General features: G+C 47.6%; 1 protein-coding gene across 3 annotated transcripts in view; it reads right to left on the bottom strand.

Moving 5' to 3' along the window:
- Nucleotides 1-942: 942 nt before the first annotated feature.
- Nucleotides 943-16,707, bottom strand: part of ADAMTS9 (ADAM metallopeptidase with thrombospondin type 1 motif 9) — an 83,185-nt gene continuing 67,420 nt past the window's right edge. For all 3 annotated transcript variants that reach the window (XM_086469682.1, XM_086469683.1, XM_086469684.1), the window contains 9 exons: nt 11,424-11,594; nt 9,692-9,886; nt 7,610-7,742; nt 7,269-7,363; nt 7,014-7,108; nt 6,786-6,919; nt 5,177-5,268; nt 3,128-3,232; nt 943-1,032 (listed from right to left, as the gene is read on the bottom strand). In XM_086469682.1, coding sequence (XP_086325808.1) covers nt 943-1,032; nt 3,128-3,232; nt 5,177-5,268; nt 6,786-6,919; nt 7,014-7,108; nt 7,269-7,363; nt 7,610-7,742; nt 9,692-9,886; nt 11,424-11,594 — 1,110 coding nt within the window. The remainder of the gene's footprint in view (nt 1,033-3,127; nt 3,233-5,176; nt 5,269-6,785; nt 6,920-7,013; nt 7,109-7,268; nt 7,364-7,609; nt 7,743-9,691; nt 9,887-11,423; nt 11,595-16,707) is intronic.

Here is a 16,707-nt window from a genome sequence, read left to right as displayed (position 1 = left end):
AGAGCATTAATAAATATCATGTTAGCACCAAACCAGTGCTTTTAGCACTGGCCACAGAGGTCATGTGAAATTTAAAACATACCTAAAAGATAAAGATTGCTAATGCAACTAGCACTGTATTCATTGTCATGTTTTCCTTGAGTGCTGTCGGCCTAATCCCTAAAAATAAAATTTAAGCACATCTTGTCTATTTTCCTTACATAAAGACAGATTGAAATGCCAAAAATACCCCTATGCAGATTGTGTAGCACCGTAGAGGGCCAAAGCAGCCTGTAACTGAAGGAAAATTACTGATTGAAAGTAAACAACTGAATACAGTGACAATAAAGTATCACTTGTCATAATGCTACATATAATGTAGAGTACGCAAAATGCAGTGGTTTGACTGCAGGATTTAACAATAAAAAATAAAAATAGTAAAAGCAGCCTTAATATAATGATTTTACGTACAAAAATATTAAATCAAAATAAATAATTCCAAACATAAATATTATACTGTACATTAAGAATATGCGATCTATATACACACATAAACAGATAAAAAAGTGGAAGGCAGAGGTATTGCATCACTATCCTTCATCCGTCTCATCTCCGCTGGCTGCTCTCAGAGAACCTGGAAAATACAGACAAGGTGCACATTAGAGGCAACTCATCATCTTCGCCTCTGAAACCTGTAACTAGAGAGATCGGCACAGGAGCAGAGCCAAGGTGAGCGCCAGCGAGGTGGGAAGTGCATTTCCAGTTGACAGTGTTATACTCGTAAGGGTTACTGGGGGAAGCGAGGACTGGGAGCACAGGATCCCATCGCTCCCTGGATGCTGCATGGGGTGGGGGGCTGTCACCGATGCACGAGTGCTTTTGCAAGTGTGGCCTGATCTGCTCCTTCAGGATGTTTTTGGGAAGATTTCCCTTCGTGCAGAAGCAGCTGGGAACTCACCATCGCTATAACACCTGAACATCGAGGCCTGTTCCAGATGATGGAGTACACTTCCCACAGTAACCGCCACATTTTCCTACTACTTTGGTACCATCCTGCAGGCAAAATCAGAAATAACACCTCATGTAAGGGCTCAGGAATTCCATGCTGCAGAATGGCCAGATCTGGGTTATTCTAGCCAGGGTTTTTAATTGAAAATGTCTTGGAAGGAAAACAAATTATGCCTAAATCAATCTAAGAAATCGCTGTTAGATTTAAACATATGCAAATGTAATTCTCTTTAGTGCTACCAGGTCAGATGGTGAACGCAAATAAGAAAGGGTAGTTTTGATTTACTACAATGAAAGATGCCCAAGGAGAAGGCGATTTGGAGGGATATCTCAAGGGTATCCTGCTTTCTTCATCTTGCCCCACAGTGAATAACTGTAATGAGTGGAAAACTTGGCTCACACAAGAGCAAAACCACATCGAGACAACAACAGCTCCTCAGCTGTGCCTGAGCACGTGAAGGGCACAGGAAGGATACTTGCAGGTAATACCAAGACACATCCATTTGGAAGGGAAAGGCCTGGAGCGGCTCCAGCTCCAAGACGAGAGGGAAAGTGATGGGGTGAGGCTATGGCACTTGCTAAGGTGCTGCCCCTCCTCAGCTCTGCATTTTCACAGCCAGAAGAGACAACGGAAGACGTGGAGCAGTGCTGGGGTTGGCCTGATCTCCAGGAGAGCCCACCAAGCGTGGTGTAACTCTGATCTTGAGTCAGGAGATTAATACCTCCATCTGGCCTTCCTTATCCCACCTCTGTGGTCTTTCTTCTCTTGGTCATTACAACATTCAGACAGTCCTTCAGGGGAATTCAATGCTCAATTACCAGAACATTGGACTTAAGCACAGGACAAGCTTGCACAAAGCATTTATTTTTAAATGAGCTCCATCCTTCCCTTGACACTATCGATCTGTGATTGCCGCAGGCTGCTATCATCTCTTCTCACCATGCCTTCCTTTCTTCTGCTCCTCTGGGCAATTATGCCCTTGGAACAGCGCTTGACAGATGCCACTAGTAGTGGAGGCAAGAGTTGTCTCTTAGACACCCTGTCCCTTAAAATTGGTTTTAAATTCTGCCAGCCGTGATGGTGTTTGCTCTCCGCAACCCCAAAGTCAGCTGCCTGAGCTTCTCCTTTCTGAAGGGGAGAAGATACGCAAAGCACCTGCCAGCACTAACACATGGGGTCTTTGCTGGTCCGTTTCTACCTGCACTGGAGGATGCTTTACTGCAGCATGGTCAGACCAGTAGCATCCAATTTAAGAGCACCAGCACTGACAAGGCTCATGGGCTCAAAGGGCTCCCCAGAGCCAGGGAGACCGAAAGCAGTACAGGAGAGGATATTTTGCAAATTGCTTTTTGTTAAATGATTACAGTGACCTCCTTCGGAGAGTTTTAACAGGGGCAATCAGGATGACTCACATGAAGTAACAGCCAAAAAAGCAATCCTGGGTTTCTCTGATTTCAGAACGCGACACAGAAGCCACGGTGTGAAGGCACACAGTGATGGAGGTGCTAAAGGGCTGGCAAATTGAGCTGTACAAGTTCGAATTTGGCTGTGGAGTGATTTTGAAGGCCCGCCTGGCCTACCTGGAGGCCTCAGGTCAGCAGAGCCACAGGTGGCTGCAGGGGACGGTGCCCCGGGGTGCAGCGGGGCAGCCCCAGCCCACTGGAGCTCGGGTGACTCGGGTCCCACCCAAGGAGATAAACCCAGACCAGCCTGGCGGGGAGGTCCACGTCCTCCACACTTTGTTTTGGGAACAATTCCTGCTCAGGGCACTCGCCTGGCACCTGGACCCTCTCCGGCAGGTCAAGGACCATTCTGCAGCCCCGACGCTGCACACGCCACCCCTGCCTGCGACGTGATGCATGCTCTGTGTCGGACATCTCACACAACTAATTAAGGGTATGTCTGCCCCACAGGACTCAGCATTTTCAGCTTCATGGTTAAGCAGGCTCGTTAATTAATTGCAATGACTCAGATCAAATTAAATCCACTAGCCCCTCCCCCTACAATTATGGGCAACACTTTAATGTCAGATATTAGTTTTTTGTTAGCCTCTACTTGTAAGATGCTGCCATGAAAGACAATGCGACACTTAAAAACTTCTCATGAGCAGATACAACCATAACTAAAATTATAACTTACTGGGGATTTTTGAATTTCCGACACTGCGTAATTCCCTTGCGAGAGCCACTTTGCGGTTCCCATTAAGGACAGGCCTGTCCCATAAAGGTCTATGCTGAAGCGACCCTGAAAAACAAGCAGACGAGCCTGGTTATCCCGAAACACCGTGCTTTGGCCTCCCATGGCTTGCCATGGTGCCGCTTTTCTAACAGGATCTTGCCAGCAATGTTTTCAATTTTTTTCCATCGCTCTGATAGTGATTAGCACATATTGTACAAATCGCAGCATGTCTGGGGTTAGGAATTTCCTTCTCGTTGGTGGCTGTAGGGAAAGAAGGGCTTTATCTTCGTCTTTTCCACTGCTTTTTCTCGGTTTTAAACTGCTTTTTCGGCGTTTGCCGGCTGAGGGCGTTCTTGGCTTTTCCACGGCAAACTGCGGAGCCTGACGTGCTCCGGCAGCTGATGGGAAAAGGTACCCTAGGGATGTGCTGCAGCCGCTCTCACTGCTCCCTCCTCAACTGGAGAGGGCACGCTTGTCCTTATTTTCCTCATTTTCCACCGGGCTTCCCCCCGCCCCCAGTAAAATCAAAACTCTTTCATTCGTTTATTTCCTAAAAACGCCCTTCACTTCATTCCACCCTGTCTCAAAATGCACGGAAAATTAAGGGCTATGCTTGCATCCAATGCACAACCCCCCCAGCCTTTCCCTTACCCCCATGGCAGACCCCACCCCTGCCCACTTCTGGACCCGAGGAGGGATCCTCCGGACACATCCCCAGGCTGACCCGCAGCCCAGCACGGCCGTGTGGTACCAGATGGCTGTTAGCTTTGCTCCTTGAACTTGCTGCCTTGCGAATGCTGATTTTCTGTGTGGAGCAAACTGTCTGGGTTGGGTGGATGGATATTAAGATTCATGAGCCTTCCTGAGGTAAGAAGTCAATCCCTAAGCCTCTGAGCTGTGCAGAAAAGTGTCAGCTCTGAAAGCAAGGAGGGAAGGAGATGGAGAGGTTTGCCCTCTGCCGTCTGTTGCTGCAACTCCCTGCTTAATGCCTTTTGCAAATATGGTCCACCCAATACCTTGGACTATCCAAACATATTACTCAGCATCCCCCAGCTCCACAAAAGCTAGGTGTGCTGGGGACACGGAGCAAGCCACCTGTAGCACAGCGTTAATTCGTCTCCTAAAGACTTTCAAGAAAGTGTATTTTTTTCCAACCAGCTGGCACAGACGTCCTATATCACCTCCCAGAGCTACTGAGGAGGCAACTTAGCCTGTGCCCAGCTCCATGCTTTCATGGCTGAGCACCTCATGGTGCTGGGACAGCCTGGGTTTGCCTCAATGTGCAGGCATCACCTTCATTTTGTCAGTGTTTTCCCATCCCCAAAGTGGAGCGAGTGATGGTCCCAGCAGGGTGTGGGGATGGTGGACCAGCAGCTGGCAGGTACCACCATGGTCTCTGACAGACAGGCTCTGTCTGTCCAGCAGCAGAAACCCAACCTGTTCCTGCCCCACAAATGCCCTCTCCTTCTCGGGCATCTCCCCCCTGAGCTGGCATGGCAGAAGTCCCACTGTCTGTCTGCTGCCTCCTCCAACCAGAGGGGTTATCTCACCCATCTTCTTGCACCCCTGCAAACAGTGGTTTCAGCAATATGAGATTGAGAAGCACAGAGGCAGGGTCCCAGGGCATCCCAATGGCCTGATTCACTACTGCTCTCCCTGCCCAGCACTTCCACCAAGGCTTGCCACGGGCTGATCGCCCTACCTTCGACTATGCATGCAAAGCTCAGCCCTTCTCCCACAGCTTGTTTCTTCTTCCTTTTCTCCTTTACTGTTGCCCGAGGCCCTGCAGAGTGTCCCTTAGCCAGTCCCAGCACTGGCCTGATAATAACCTGACATTTTCCCGTACAGAAAATGGAAAGGGCTTTCTGCACAGACAGAGGGAAAGTTTCCAATTGCTGAGATGAGAATGTGACACTCACTGAAGTTGGGCTGATGTGATCAGCGGTAATTAATAGAGGGCCTGAACATAACAAATGGCACCAATTCCTATGAAATGCTATTGTCAAATACCTGCGGGCATTTAGCTGCACTGTAGCAGTCCCCAGCAGTGGCATAAGGAACGGGTCGTCCATCATGTGTCCGCGCAAACTGTAAATCAGTCGCTGTGGAGAAGAGTTGGTGAACAACACAGAAAGAAAGATGCAGGGAGAGAGACAAAATAAATGTAAACATGTTCTTTGCTAATGTTTAAGCTCATTAAAGCTGGTTTCATACATCAATCTTGAGAGTCAAGACCTCATCTGCCAGATTTTTAATATTAAATCCCCAATTCATCCCACAGGTGACTCCCTGGCACTGAGTGTAACAGGATGCTCATACACTCAACGTCCACAGCTCGGTTTAAGTACGCTGGTGATTTAGGACCCAGGCATAAATAACAACAAAATTCGAACCCATGACTTGGGTTTTATTTCTCTATCAGAAAACTCCCTGCTTTCAAGAAGGCCATGGGAACACCTAAATCTCCCTTTTAAAGAAAGGCAAACAACCATCTCTGTGCTCTCCTGGCTGCCCCAGCCCAGGGGTCGGGGTTTCAAAGGGAATTGGGGTATTTTGCTCTGGAGTCATCTAAAGTAACAGAGACTCATTTAGATGGGGATGTGAGATAGCTCCTGCCTGACAGAGGTAGGTGCCGAGCTCCTTTTGAAATTCAAAGGGAGCTGGTATCAAATTCCCCGAGGGTGGTTCCTTTGAGATCTTTACCTCGGAGCTTTTACAGACTATTAGTAGCCTTTTACAGATTGATAGACTGGGAGGTCTCATGGCTTGAAAATTAAGTGATAAAAAACCGCTATCAGATAAGGAGCCATTTTACAAGGAAGGATTTTGATTTGCTAAAAAATCTCTGCTATTTACTGAATGAAGCCCCGACAATGTGTTATATTTTTAAAACATTTGCTGGAAACTGATAGCATCCCTGGAGTCAAGAGGGCTGAAACCATAACCCTATGGGATGCTGCAGGCTCTCCAGTGGTGGGATGGCTCCCAGCTCCCCCACATGCTGGTGGGAGTAACAGTGTACCACTTACATTGCACAGCTACAGTCCCCTCCTCTTCCCCTGCAAATCCGTGGCTCCATCGCTCTCAACACAAGTTATTTCCCCATGGTCTGACTCTGCTGAGAGCCTCTTCTGCCTCCCCACTGCACCAATACTGGCTCGGAGGGAGCAGCATCCCTACCCCAGGCCAGTCCCCTGCACTGGGATCTCCTGGCACGTCTGTGAGCAAAAGGGGGGGGGGGGGGGGGGGGCAGCTCCTCCCTGGTTAAGCTTTCTGCCTGAGACCAGTCTGAAAACAGGAGACCAAATGAAACAAAATCCTTCAAAAAATAACACTGGCCTGCTGGGAGCATGCAAATATTCATTCTGTATAGCAGACGCACCAGCGCCTGTCTTAGTATTTTCCTGTATTACAGAGAAACAGTACGTGCATCTCTGATGTACTCAAGTTGCAGTCTCTAAGTGTAAAGCAGCAAACAGGTGATCAGGTTTAAAAGCAGCTTTTAAGAGGAGAGCTCAGGAATATTGCTCACTAGTGTATTACTGCTTGTTTGTAGTTATAGCTATGTTTGTGTAAAATAAACATTTTTTTTTAATGGCAAGGCCCTGTTTTTACTCACTTATTATTTGCATAGTGTTCAGGTCCAGCCTTACTTTGCTGAAGGTGGAAAACCCAGCTGCTGTGTAATCTTTCCTACACTGGCAGTCTTCTCGTCTGCTCCCGTTATATGGACATTCAGTCGGGTTATGCAATCTAAATCAAAAGAAAACCCTTTCTACTCATGACTGGAAAATATTGCCATGGAAAACAAAAATATCGTGAAGCTCAGGATTAAAGGATTTCTTACCTGTATCCATACACTTCCGAAAAATTCTCTGCATCCCCATTTACAAGGGTCACATACTCCTTTGGGCTGTCGGTCTGCATCCCGGAGCAATACACCTGAGAGAGAGAAGACAGAATTTTGTCAGGCATCATGTGCAAAGGGAATCGCTGAGAAAACCAAAGGCAGAAAATCCAAGAGTGGAAGTGAAAAGCACACGCAGGGTCCTCTTTCACCTTTGGGAAATGCATTAACTATCAATCTGTTGCTGAAATGCACCTTTAACATCTTTCCTTTGACTTGAAGGAAATATTCGCCATCTTCAGTGACACCTTTGAGACTTTTAACGTCTTTGCAACTCCTTGGTAATTCACCTGAAATAAAACAGAAATACTTACAGTCACTGGGCAACTGTACATCAAATTTTTGTTTTGAAACACTGTGAGGCACCCAAAGCATCAAAACTCCTTGTTTATTTTTAAGAGGTTTCCCTGAAGTGCCTTAGTGCTTTGTTGGATGGCTCCCAATGCTTGGAAATACTGCATACCTCTAGGAGTCTGATGGGAAAAGATGCTGAAGCCACAAGAAAGGCAAAGGAAGGTGCAAAACCGCAGACTTACAGTCATGGACGTTGTGGCATGTCCTTCTCTCTTCAGGTTTCAGATCCGCATGGCACAAGCTGCTGACCTGGTCATCGTTCGTCAAACACTGCACCGACCGGTGCATGACTCCAACTCCACAGGTGACCGAGCACTGCAAGACAGAAGACAGAGATTCATATTTTATCTCAAGGGTTTCTGGGCTCCAGAAAAACAGAGACAGTTAGTTTCCCTTGTATCAAAAGATAGCAGCAAAGGCCCCAATCCTGCACAGTGTTCAAACACAGGCTTAATTTTAATCAAATGAGTAATCCCTTTTATTATTAATCCCTTCATTATTATCACCATCACTAATTATTTCAAGAAGACTACTGAACTTTGCTTAGCACTTAAACACTTTACAGGATGAGGCAGTATTGGTTAAGGTGAACCACGCGCTCACGTTAAATTGTTTGGTTTTCATACTAGAAAAGTTGTACAAGCCAGAAATGTTCACTGGAAGGCCTGAATGGTAGAAATCTTCTCCTGGTGGCTGGGAGGGATTGCTTGGGACTGACAGGGGCCTTGAACAAACATGACATGTTTTGTTGTTTTCTACACAAATTGCATCAAAAAACCCTGCAGCCTCCAAACCCTCTATCTCCTTACCCTCTGGAAAAATGGCTAAACCTGTACAAACACTGGATCATCCTCAAACAGCTCAAATTAAGGGCAATCTCAAGGCTGAAATTGCACAAGTTACTGGAGCTACTGAGCAGCAGCTTGTCCGTGCTGGTTGCTGCTTAACATGGGCGATGGGAGCATCTTGCTGCCCCTCCATAACTTGTTCTCTCAGTACTTGAGAACTGAAAATCAACTTAGCAGGTACCAGGTTAGGTTGCCAAGAAAACAATGCTGCTCACCTATTTAGAAAATTACTAGTCTAAAGGAGCGCACCATGAAGATGGTCTTCAATGGCTCAGGGTATTCACAATTTGGCAGTTACACTTTATCAGGTCCAAATCCATAAAACTTAACTAAGGAGCTGAGCAGGACTCTCTTTGTCCATCAAAGGTTATGGTATTTTATATTAAATCCCTTTGAAAATCAAGAATGAGAAGGGCAGTGGCATTTGGTAGTCACTGGGACATTCAGCAGCCCAAAGTGAGGAGAGAGGTCTTGCTCTCTGAAATGAATACTCTTTGCAATGAAGTTGCATTAATGAGTTGGACATTTTGCACTGAAATTCTGGGGAAAAATACCAATTAATTGAGGCTGAGCTCTTTGCTGTAACTTCTCTGCCCTGACTTGCAGGGAGGATCTGAAGCTTCCTATGGGGCAGGAGGAACTTAGGTTTCAAAGAGCTCTGCCATTTACTGTCACAACTTCCACTACATTTTGCTTGACTTGACCCTCGTTGCCTTGTAAAGGTTTGACAAATTCCTCTGAATGCCCGAGCTCGGTTAATAAATCAAATTTATGGGAGAAACACCACATTTCAAAGAATGTCAGAAGCCCAAAGAAGTGAAATGTTATCACCTTAACTAAAATTTGATCTTGTAGTTCAGGCCCCAGAACAGGCTCAGCACAAATAACTTTAGCAGAAGGGCTCAGTTCTTTTCCCTGCCCTGTCCCAGCATAGTAAGAAGGGGAGGGGGGAGAGAAGGAAAGAAAAATCCTTTTAAGGCTCAAATTACCAATGTTTTGGCCTATTCGTAGTTCTCAAGTCTTGCTCATAAACGTGGCCAAGTGGGATCAACTCCAGCTGCCAGCTATCCATCAATCCCTCTAGCACAAGGCTTTCAAACCCTTGTTTTCTGGCAATGACCCTGCTTTCTGACTAAGCATGACCATCAACACTGCCACAACTTTTGGTTACATCTGAATTTTCATGGAGATCATGACTCTGTTTGTAGCTACTAGGACTCCCTCATATGATGGGCTTCAGTCTGGAGCGTGGAGCCCTACACACACCAGGGCTGCCACTGCAGAGGGTATTTGTTGCATTAATTTATGCAGCTCTTAAACGTTCCCCCACCAAATCTTCATATTGTGCCCCTAGTGTAAAGAAAACCAAATTTGTTCCAACTTTTTCAGTTGAAAAAAGAAGTTTGCCAAACTTACACTTCCCCAGTTGCCAACGCGCCAGGACGTCGAGACGGGGCACTCCCCGAGGTAGCAGGGCTGGATGTTGGGCGGCTGTGTGCCAGGACAGTTGACCGTGTTCTGGTACCCATACTCATAGTGGTCCTTCCCGGTGTAAATCTCGCTGCAGGACACCAGGCGCTGCCTGTATCCCTTCCCGCACGTGACGGAGCACTGCGGGCAGAGGAAGCGCCTGTTAGCACCACACGCTTTGGGAAGGCTGCCCAAACCAGGGAGGAAAAGCAGGCTTGCCAGCTTTTAACACAACAAGCTGCTCTGAGGAATCACTAGTAGCTATTTAAGCCAGCCAAAAGCATTGTGAGCAGCTACAAGCAGGCTGGTGCCTGACGCAGTCTTTGAGTACTCGATTCTTCCCTGTGCTGCCCTACAGCTGCTCCAGGACCTCCTACTCCAGGTTGGCTCCTGGGCACATGTTATCTCTCCGCAAGGGCAAAGAAAAGAGCAGAAAATCCTTTGGAACTCAGAAATGCCTCTATTATTTGGGTTTTCTTTTTTTTTCTTTTTCTTTCTTTCTCTTTTTATTTTTTTTGCTATGGGATGAACAGAGAAAGAAAATGGTCAAGACTGACTCTGAATTGAAGGTACTTGGCAGCAACTGGAAGAAAGGGAAGGTTTTCATTGTAATTAGAGGACAAACAGTGCTTCTACCCTCCTCACCAAAAGCTGAGCAGGAGAGCTCTCTCTGGGGAGAGCTGAGCTCCAGCTCCGTGAGCCCTTGCCCACCTCTTTGTCTTCACGTGCCTGAGTGCTCCCAGGGGGTCACAGGCGGTGGGAGTGGGTAGAAAGCGCTTGGGCAAGTGGCAGCCAGGGCTCCAGCTTCACAGGCACCCTAACATTTCTCTTAGGAAACTACCCAGGAGATCAGGCTGCTCCGAGAAATTCTCATCTCTCTGCGTTTTTCCCTCCTGCGCTATCTTGGGTGGCTTGTCTCTCCTCCCCCTCAGCCCCGGCATGTTTTCTTTTTTCCCTTTTCTTGTTCTTTCTTTTTAATCACTGCTGTGTCAGCAGCTGCCTTGTCATTTCCCTCTGCTGTTCCTCCAAGTGGAAAGTAATCCTTCACTCGCTGCAGAAGGAAACAGGCTGAGATTAGCCCAGATCCTCCCGCGTGCAGCGCCTGCCACAAAGAAAACTCATCTATTTTCCTTGCCGAGCCCTCTCCCAGCCGTGAGGGTGAACCTGCTGCCTTTGCTCACCCCAGGTCCTGGATCCTGCCAAAGACGTCACCGGGGAAGGACGTGTCCCCGTGGTCACATCCAAGCTCACCTTTCGCCCAGGGTGCTCACCTGGATCCTTGCACAGCTCACAGAACTCCAGAGCTCCCCGGGAGGGGAAGGGAATAATATCAAATAAATACATAAATGAAACAAAATGGCACAAAACCAAAGTGGATGCCTGCTGAACACGATGTGCTTTGGAAGAAAATTGCCTCTAGATATTAGCTAAGACTCTGAGCATGCTGGCGTTTAGTCTTTAACATCCTGGTCTTCTCCCACAGCCCCTGCTCCTTTCTCTCCAGCAGGGAAATTGCAAACAGAAAGAAACAAAAAAATAATAATTAAGCCACGCAGTGCTGCCCTGCCACTGTTGATTTGGGTTGCAATATCTCAGCGAGGCCAGCGGCGAGAGGAGGAAAGCGTGGCCCAGTGCTGAGCAGCACGGTCCCCGTGCAGGGATGGGGATGGGGGCTCACCTCCGACCACTCCCCGGTGATCCAGACGTACTCGCAGGGCGGCAGCCCGCAGCTCTCGATTTCGGGGGGGCGTTTGCTGGTGTCGCAGTAGCCGCTGTTCTGCACCCGCTTGTTCTCATCCACGCAGACCACTTTTCGGTACCGAGATGCCTCCCCGCATGTCTTCATGCACTGTTTTGAAGAAACAACAGCTCATGCAACCCACGAGGGACTTCAGCAAATTAATCTGCATCGGCAAAGTGAGTGAACCCTCCTCCCGGCAGCTCGAGTGAGCGGATAGCTCTGCGCCCCATGTTGGCATCTCTCATCAGTATCACCAGGCGGCAAATTTGAGACCAGGGCCCCTTTGTGCCAGGTGCTGCAGGAGCATCCAGTGAAAAACTGCTCCCGCCCTCTGGAGGTACTAACCCAAATCGCAGACGTAGGGAGAGAGGAGAAACCGAGGCAGCAGGTATTGGGATGGGGCAGATATGGGGGTCCAGCTGTGATGGGACCAAGAGATGCAGGGGTGGGCATGCCAGGCCAGGAGACGGGGCAAGTTGGAAAGAAAGGGGCCAACCTCCATTATTTCAGCCCCTAGTAAATACAGCCCCTTGGAGAATGACAACCCATCCATCCCCCTTCCAAAATACATGCCGTCACACCCTTGGCTGTGCCTGGTGTGGGGGGAGCCCCTTCCCTGGTCCCAGTATGGTGTGGGGGCACATCTCTGCAGCCGAGGCAGCTCTACGGGTTTATTTTCTTTTAAACACTGCCCTGCCCGATATTAAGAGCAACCCATGCTAACCGAGCACAACAGCTTCCTGGGGGCTTCTGGAGACTTTAAGGACTCGGTTCTTTGTCTGCTCATCTTGGAAAAACCAGCCCAGCTGTGAGGCTGCGCTTCTGGGACAGGGTCTGTGCTCAGAGCACATCTTGCAAAACACACACATAAAACAAAATAAATCAGCATGAGAGCAGCCGTCTGGATAAACCCCTATTTTCTTAAAGTTATTGCCTGTAATGGACTTCTAACACTTTCAAGTAACTGGATTTACAAGGAGAAAAATGCATGAAAATAATAATTTTATATAACGTGCAGGAAATGTCTTCCCCTAAGGAAAAGGATAAAACATTCAATCAGACCATCCCTATCTGTACAGAAACACCGTTTGAAGTCACCTAGGCTCGGAGGACCGTGACAGTTTAATCTAGTTAGAGTCTCACTCGCTGCACATCATTTCCAGCCTCCCCGAAGCAGCTCCTGCTCTCCTGGCTGCCCCACAATTAGCAAGCTCTTAGTGGGTTCAGCTAATTGTGAAACGCAGGCACTGTCAGGCCCCCCCCCTTTCTGTAATTAGCTGTCAGAACCAAGATGGCAAATTATGTGAGAACTTCGAGAAATCAGATCAATCCGTGGCAGGAGCAGCAAACCAGGAGAGCCGCGGTGAGTGCAACGTCGTGTTCGTCGTAAATATTTACTAACCGAGCAAAGTGGAGGGGGACGGGGAAGGAGAGGCATCCTCACAAAGCTGCATTTATCCTGAAGGAATAACTTAGGAGCTCTTAGGCAACAGTCAACATTGCAAAACCCACAGTCTGCCAAAAGACCCCAAGGGCTTCATGTGCTTTCAACCTTATTTACTCTCTTGCTTTAAGTCCTTGGAGTGGAAGCTCCTTCTAGGTCTGTGCCAAAACACAGCAATCCTACAGGGGCTGGAGGAATTTGCTGAAGTGTGATTTCCCCAGAGAGCAAACAAACTGTGCTATATTTGCCCTTCTCTGATATCTCCCTATTATATAAGTAAAATCTGCAAGGGGTTTATTGCATGTGAACAAAAGGCATCACTAGTGCTCCATTGTCACGAAGCTTCCCTGAGTGGCACCTTTCAGGGGCAGCATGAACCCCAACCTTCCTGCTCCCTCCTAATGAGGGACTCTCCAGTGTAGCGGGAGCGGGGCCATGGGATGCTCAAAGCTCCCCCCTCGCCTCTGGTTTGGCGTATGCCAGCCCAGCACATGGTCACCAGCACAGGGTAAATCATCCCAGCCCTCCGCTGCTCACGGCCAAAGGAGGCGTCTTGCAAGAAGCAGGAAGAAACAAGCCTGATTTCGTCTTCTCTTAATGTGTATTTAAGCCTAAATTTGCAAAGTACATTGGCTCACGCTTAATTTTAAGAGGGTGAACAACCTCTATGCCATCAATGCATCTCCTGACATGGGCCGTGAAGAGCTATCATATCAAAAGCCCATCCTCATTTAAAATCATTAGCGGCTGATGAGAGATTGACACTCTCAAGCACACACCAGCCTGCTTTGGGTTTCTCTGCAAGTAACGGTCATATGGCCAAATACTCCAGCTCTGTGCGTTTTGTCATCATCAGTAAATTAATGTTTGATTATTTGTATTTTTAGGTATAACTGGCAATTAAAATAATCCCACTGAGATTTTAAATATGGTTCAAAGACAGTGAGACCTTCATAAACCAAAGAGAAACACTGCAGAGTTTCCAATCAGCCACCCCAAGGTTATAAAACATTATTCATGTAGAAAGCGGACAGTTCAACTAGCATGAAAAGGCTATTTTTCCTTTTAATGCGGTGATAGATTCTGTATGAAATTTCATGTTCATGACTGATCTAAATCTTACATGAAACAGCATGGCCAGGGTATAACAGCTATTGATAGCAAGAGCTGAAAAACAGGTCAGGCATTTGACAATATTTGTCTCTCTTGCCTCATTTCCCAAATGCTGAACTATTTTCCTGGCAGTTCAAATTAAGGACCATTTCAAGCACTTCTGTGACTGTTTTAGAAGAGTAATAATAATTAAAAAGGCCCCAAAGGCATTGCTTTGCAAAAGCAGTCATTGTTTTCTTTTTTTTTTTTTAATCAAAATCTGACACAGAGATGAAACAAAGCCCCATGCCATGAACACTTCAAACATGCCTTGGGTAACTCTGCAACCCAAATCAGGCAAGGATGGCATGATTTTCCCCCAAATGGCAAATGTTAAAGAGTCAAGAATTGCATCGCAGCTTCCAGAGCCATGCATTGTCCTTCCACAGAGGTTCATATTGAAAAAACCTTTCTCTCTCCCAGTTTTCCCTTTTTCTTCATGACCCTGGTCTGAGTTTCACTTTGACATTAGCAAGGCCCTTTCTATTGACTTTCTTCTCCCTGGTGTGGGCACTGAGAACAGCTAATTAATGGTGGTAGACCAACAGAGCAATAAACAGTTTCCAGTAAGTTCCCTATTCCTTTTCATTGGCAAGACCAACTCTTTTCTAAACAACAACAACAACAAGGAACAATAAAAAAACCCCTCTCGACAGATTCCCTTTAAAGATAAGAAATCAAGAACAAGACAGCACTGGGATTTTATTTTACATCCCGCCTTTCATGTCAATTAGGGTTCATTGCTGTTCCTTGCTCAGAGAATACTAATGCAATCTCTGCCTCCTCACTATAAATAACTTGCAGCCAGTACTTATGGCTGGGGAGAAGGTGCTATTACTTTTTTTCACCAGGTACATCAGAGCAGAATAAGAAGTGCTCAGAAGAAAGACTGCTTGGAGTCAGCCCCGGGGCGAGCTCACACTGGGCATCTCCTGCAGGTTTTTATTAACAGTTATTTATGGGTGAGGAAACTTCCAGCCCATTCCCCTAGCAAAGCTCCCCTGGGAAAAAAAAAAAAAAAATCTCTGTGTAACACGCTAAAAACTTCCCCAGTGCATTGGGGAAGCCTGGAAAACTTAGGAAAACATCAGCATCTACCTCCTACCAAGGGCTGGGCAGGGTGGGGGCAGGCAGGGGCCTCGCGCTGCTGGTTTGAAAAGTTGCAAAAATAAGGACAAGAGGGTGAAAGCACAGGGTAGGAGGCGTGGCTTCTGAGGGTTAATTACAGCGTTGGGTAAGGACTGTAACTGCATGCTGTTCGGTGACCTACTTTGCCGCCTGTAAATTTGTTAGCTGAAGAAATTTAACGGGCTCTGTAAAAGCAAAAGTTCACTGCAAGGAATTTGCTGGACCCCCCTCAGTCATTCCTACTTTTCTTTTCCAGGCTGGGATGGCTCCTTTGGGTACCACTGCATGATCAGCTCGGCTTTGCCTCCCGCTGCTTCCCATCACACCTCGGCTCCCCAGCAGGTGGGAATGGGGCACGGTCCCCTCCGCCCTCTTGCACTCGTGGCCATCTTACACAGGATTATAAACCCAACTTTCCAGTGATGCTGAGACTGAGGAAATGAAGCTAAACTTGTTTGTACTGTCCCCATCAGGACGAGGTACTGTGGGCAGGGGGATATCAGATAATGTCACACACGTGGCTGCTTGCAGGTTGGGATGCTCTGCACAATAACGAGGCAAGAACGAGGGAAGGAAAGATGAGCGGAAAGCAGACACTGCCTTAACCTTGAATTTTTTCTTGCTGCAGCGGAAAAGTTCTGCCGTCTCTGCATGTGAGAGGTGCTTTTTCTCCCATCAGGAAATTCCCTTTTCCTACCCTCCTCCTTTTTTTCAGTGACACAATAAAGGCAAGCTCTAGAAGTATCTGCAAACACCAAGACCTTGAGCAGGAAGCCAGCGGTGCCTCCCCATCTTTTGCTACTGGAGCAGGAGGCCCTGTTTTGCGTTTACACCGTGGCCTCTTCACACTGTCTCGGCAGGAGAAGGGACATCAACCAATTTCATTGCCCTTCAAGACCCCCATGGGCCATTCAGGGGCAATATAAAGGCAGCCTCACTTCCAATGAAAGCCGGGTCTCTGTTTGATTAATATTTCTCCTGCCCCCCCGAGTTGCTCACTGCAGGTGTCAGGGTGATCAGGATCAGGCTCTGATCATGCACCTCCAAAGTCAGTGGGATCTTTGCTGTTCAGAGGGTGCAGGATTGAGCCCCTGCTGCCCTGCCACTGGGGCCAGCAATGGTTTTGCCGGGAGGCTAATGCACCTGGTGGAGGGGGTCTTCTGCCCCTCTCCATCCCCTGCATCCCTATGGAGGGCCCATGACAGGAAATCCCTTTCTCCCTATGTGATGAGGACATCCTCTCCATAGGAGTGGTGGCCTCTTCTGTGCGCTGTGTGACACAGGAGTCAGCTCCCCAGAGCTGTCATCTGCATCACCTTTCCCATTTCCAACACTGACAGTCCCTGCACCGCAGGGAAGATCCTGGGACAGTGGGACAGGGATGGAGGAGAACTGGAGCAGGACTCTTTCACCTGGGGATGGCTAAAAATGGAACAAAACCAAAATGAAAATATTAATTTTGGTGGCTGGTCTGAACTCTCTCTGCTAACAGCTGTT

This window comes from Leptosomus discolor, chromosome 9, assembly GCF_034619465.1.
Source record: "Leptosomus discolor isolate bLepDis1 chromosome 9, bLepDis1.hap2, whole genome shotgun sequence".
Lineage (NCBI taxonomy): Eukaryota > Metazoa > Chordata > Aves > Leptosomiformes > Leptosomidae > Leptosomus > Leptosomus discolor.
Note: the sequence above shows the minus strand (reverse complement) of the source record. Positions and strands in the feature narration are given on the sequence as shown.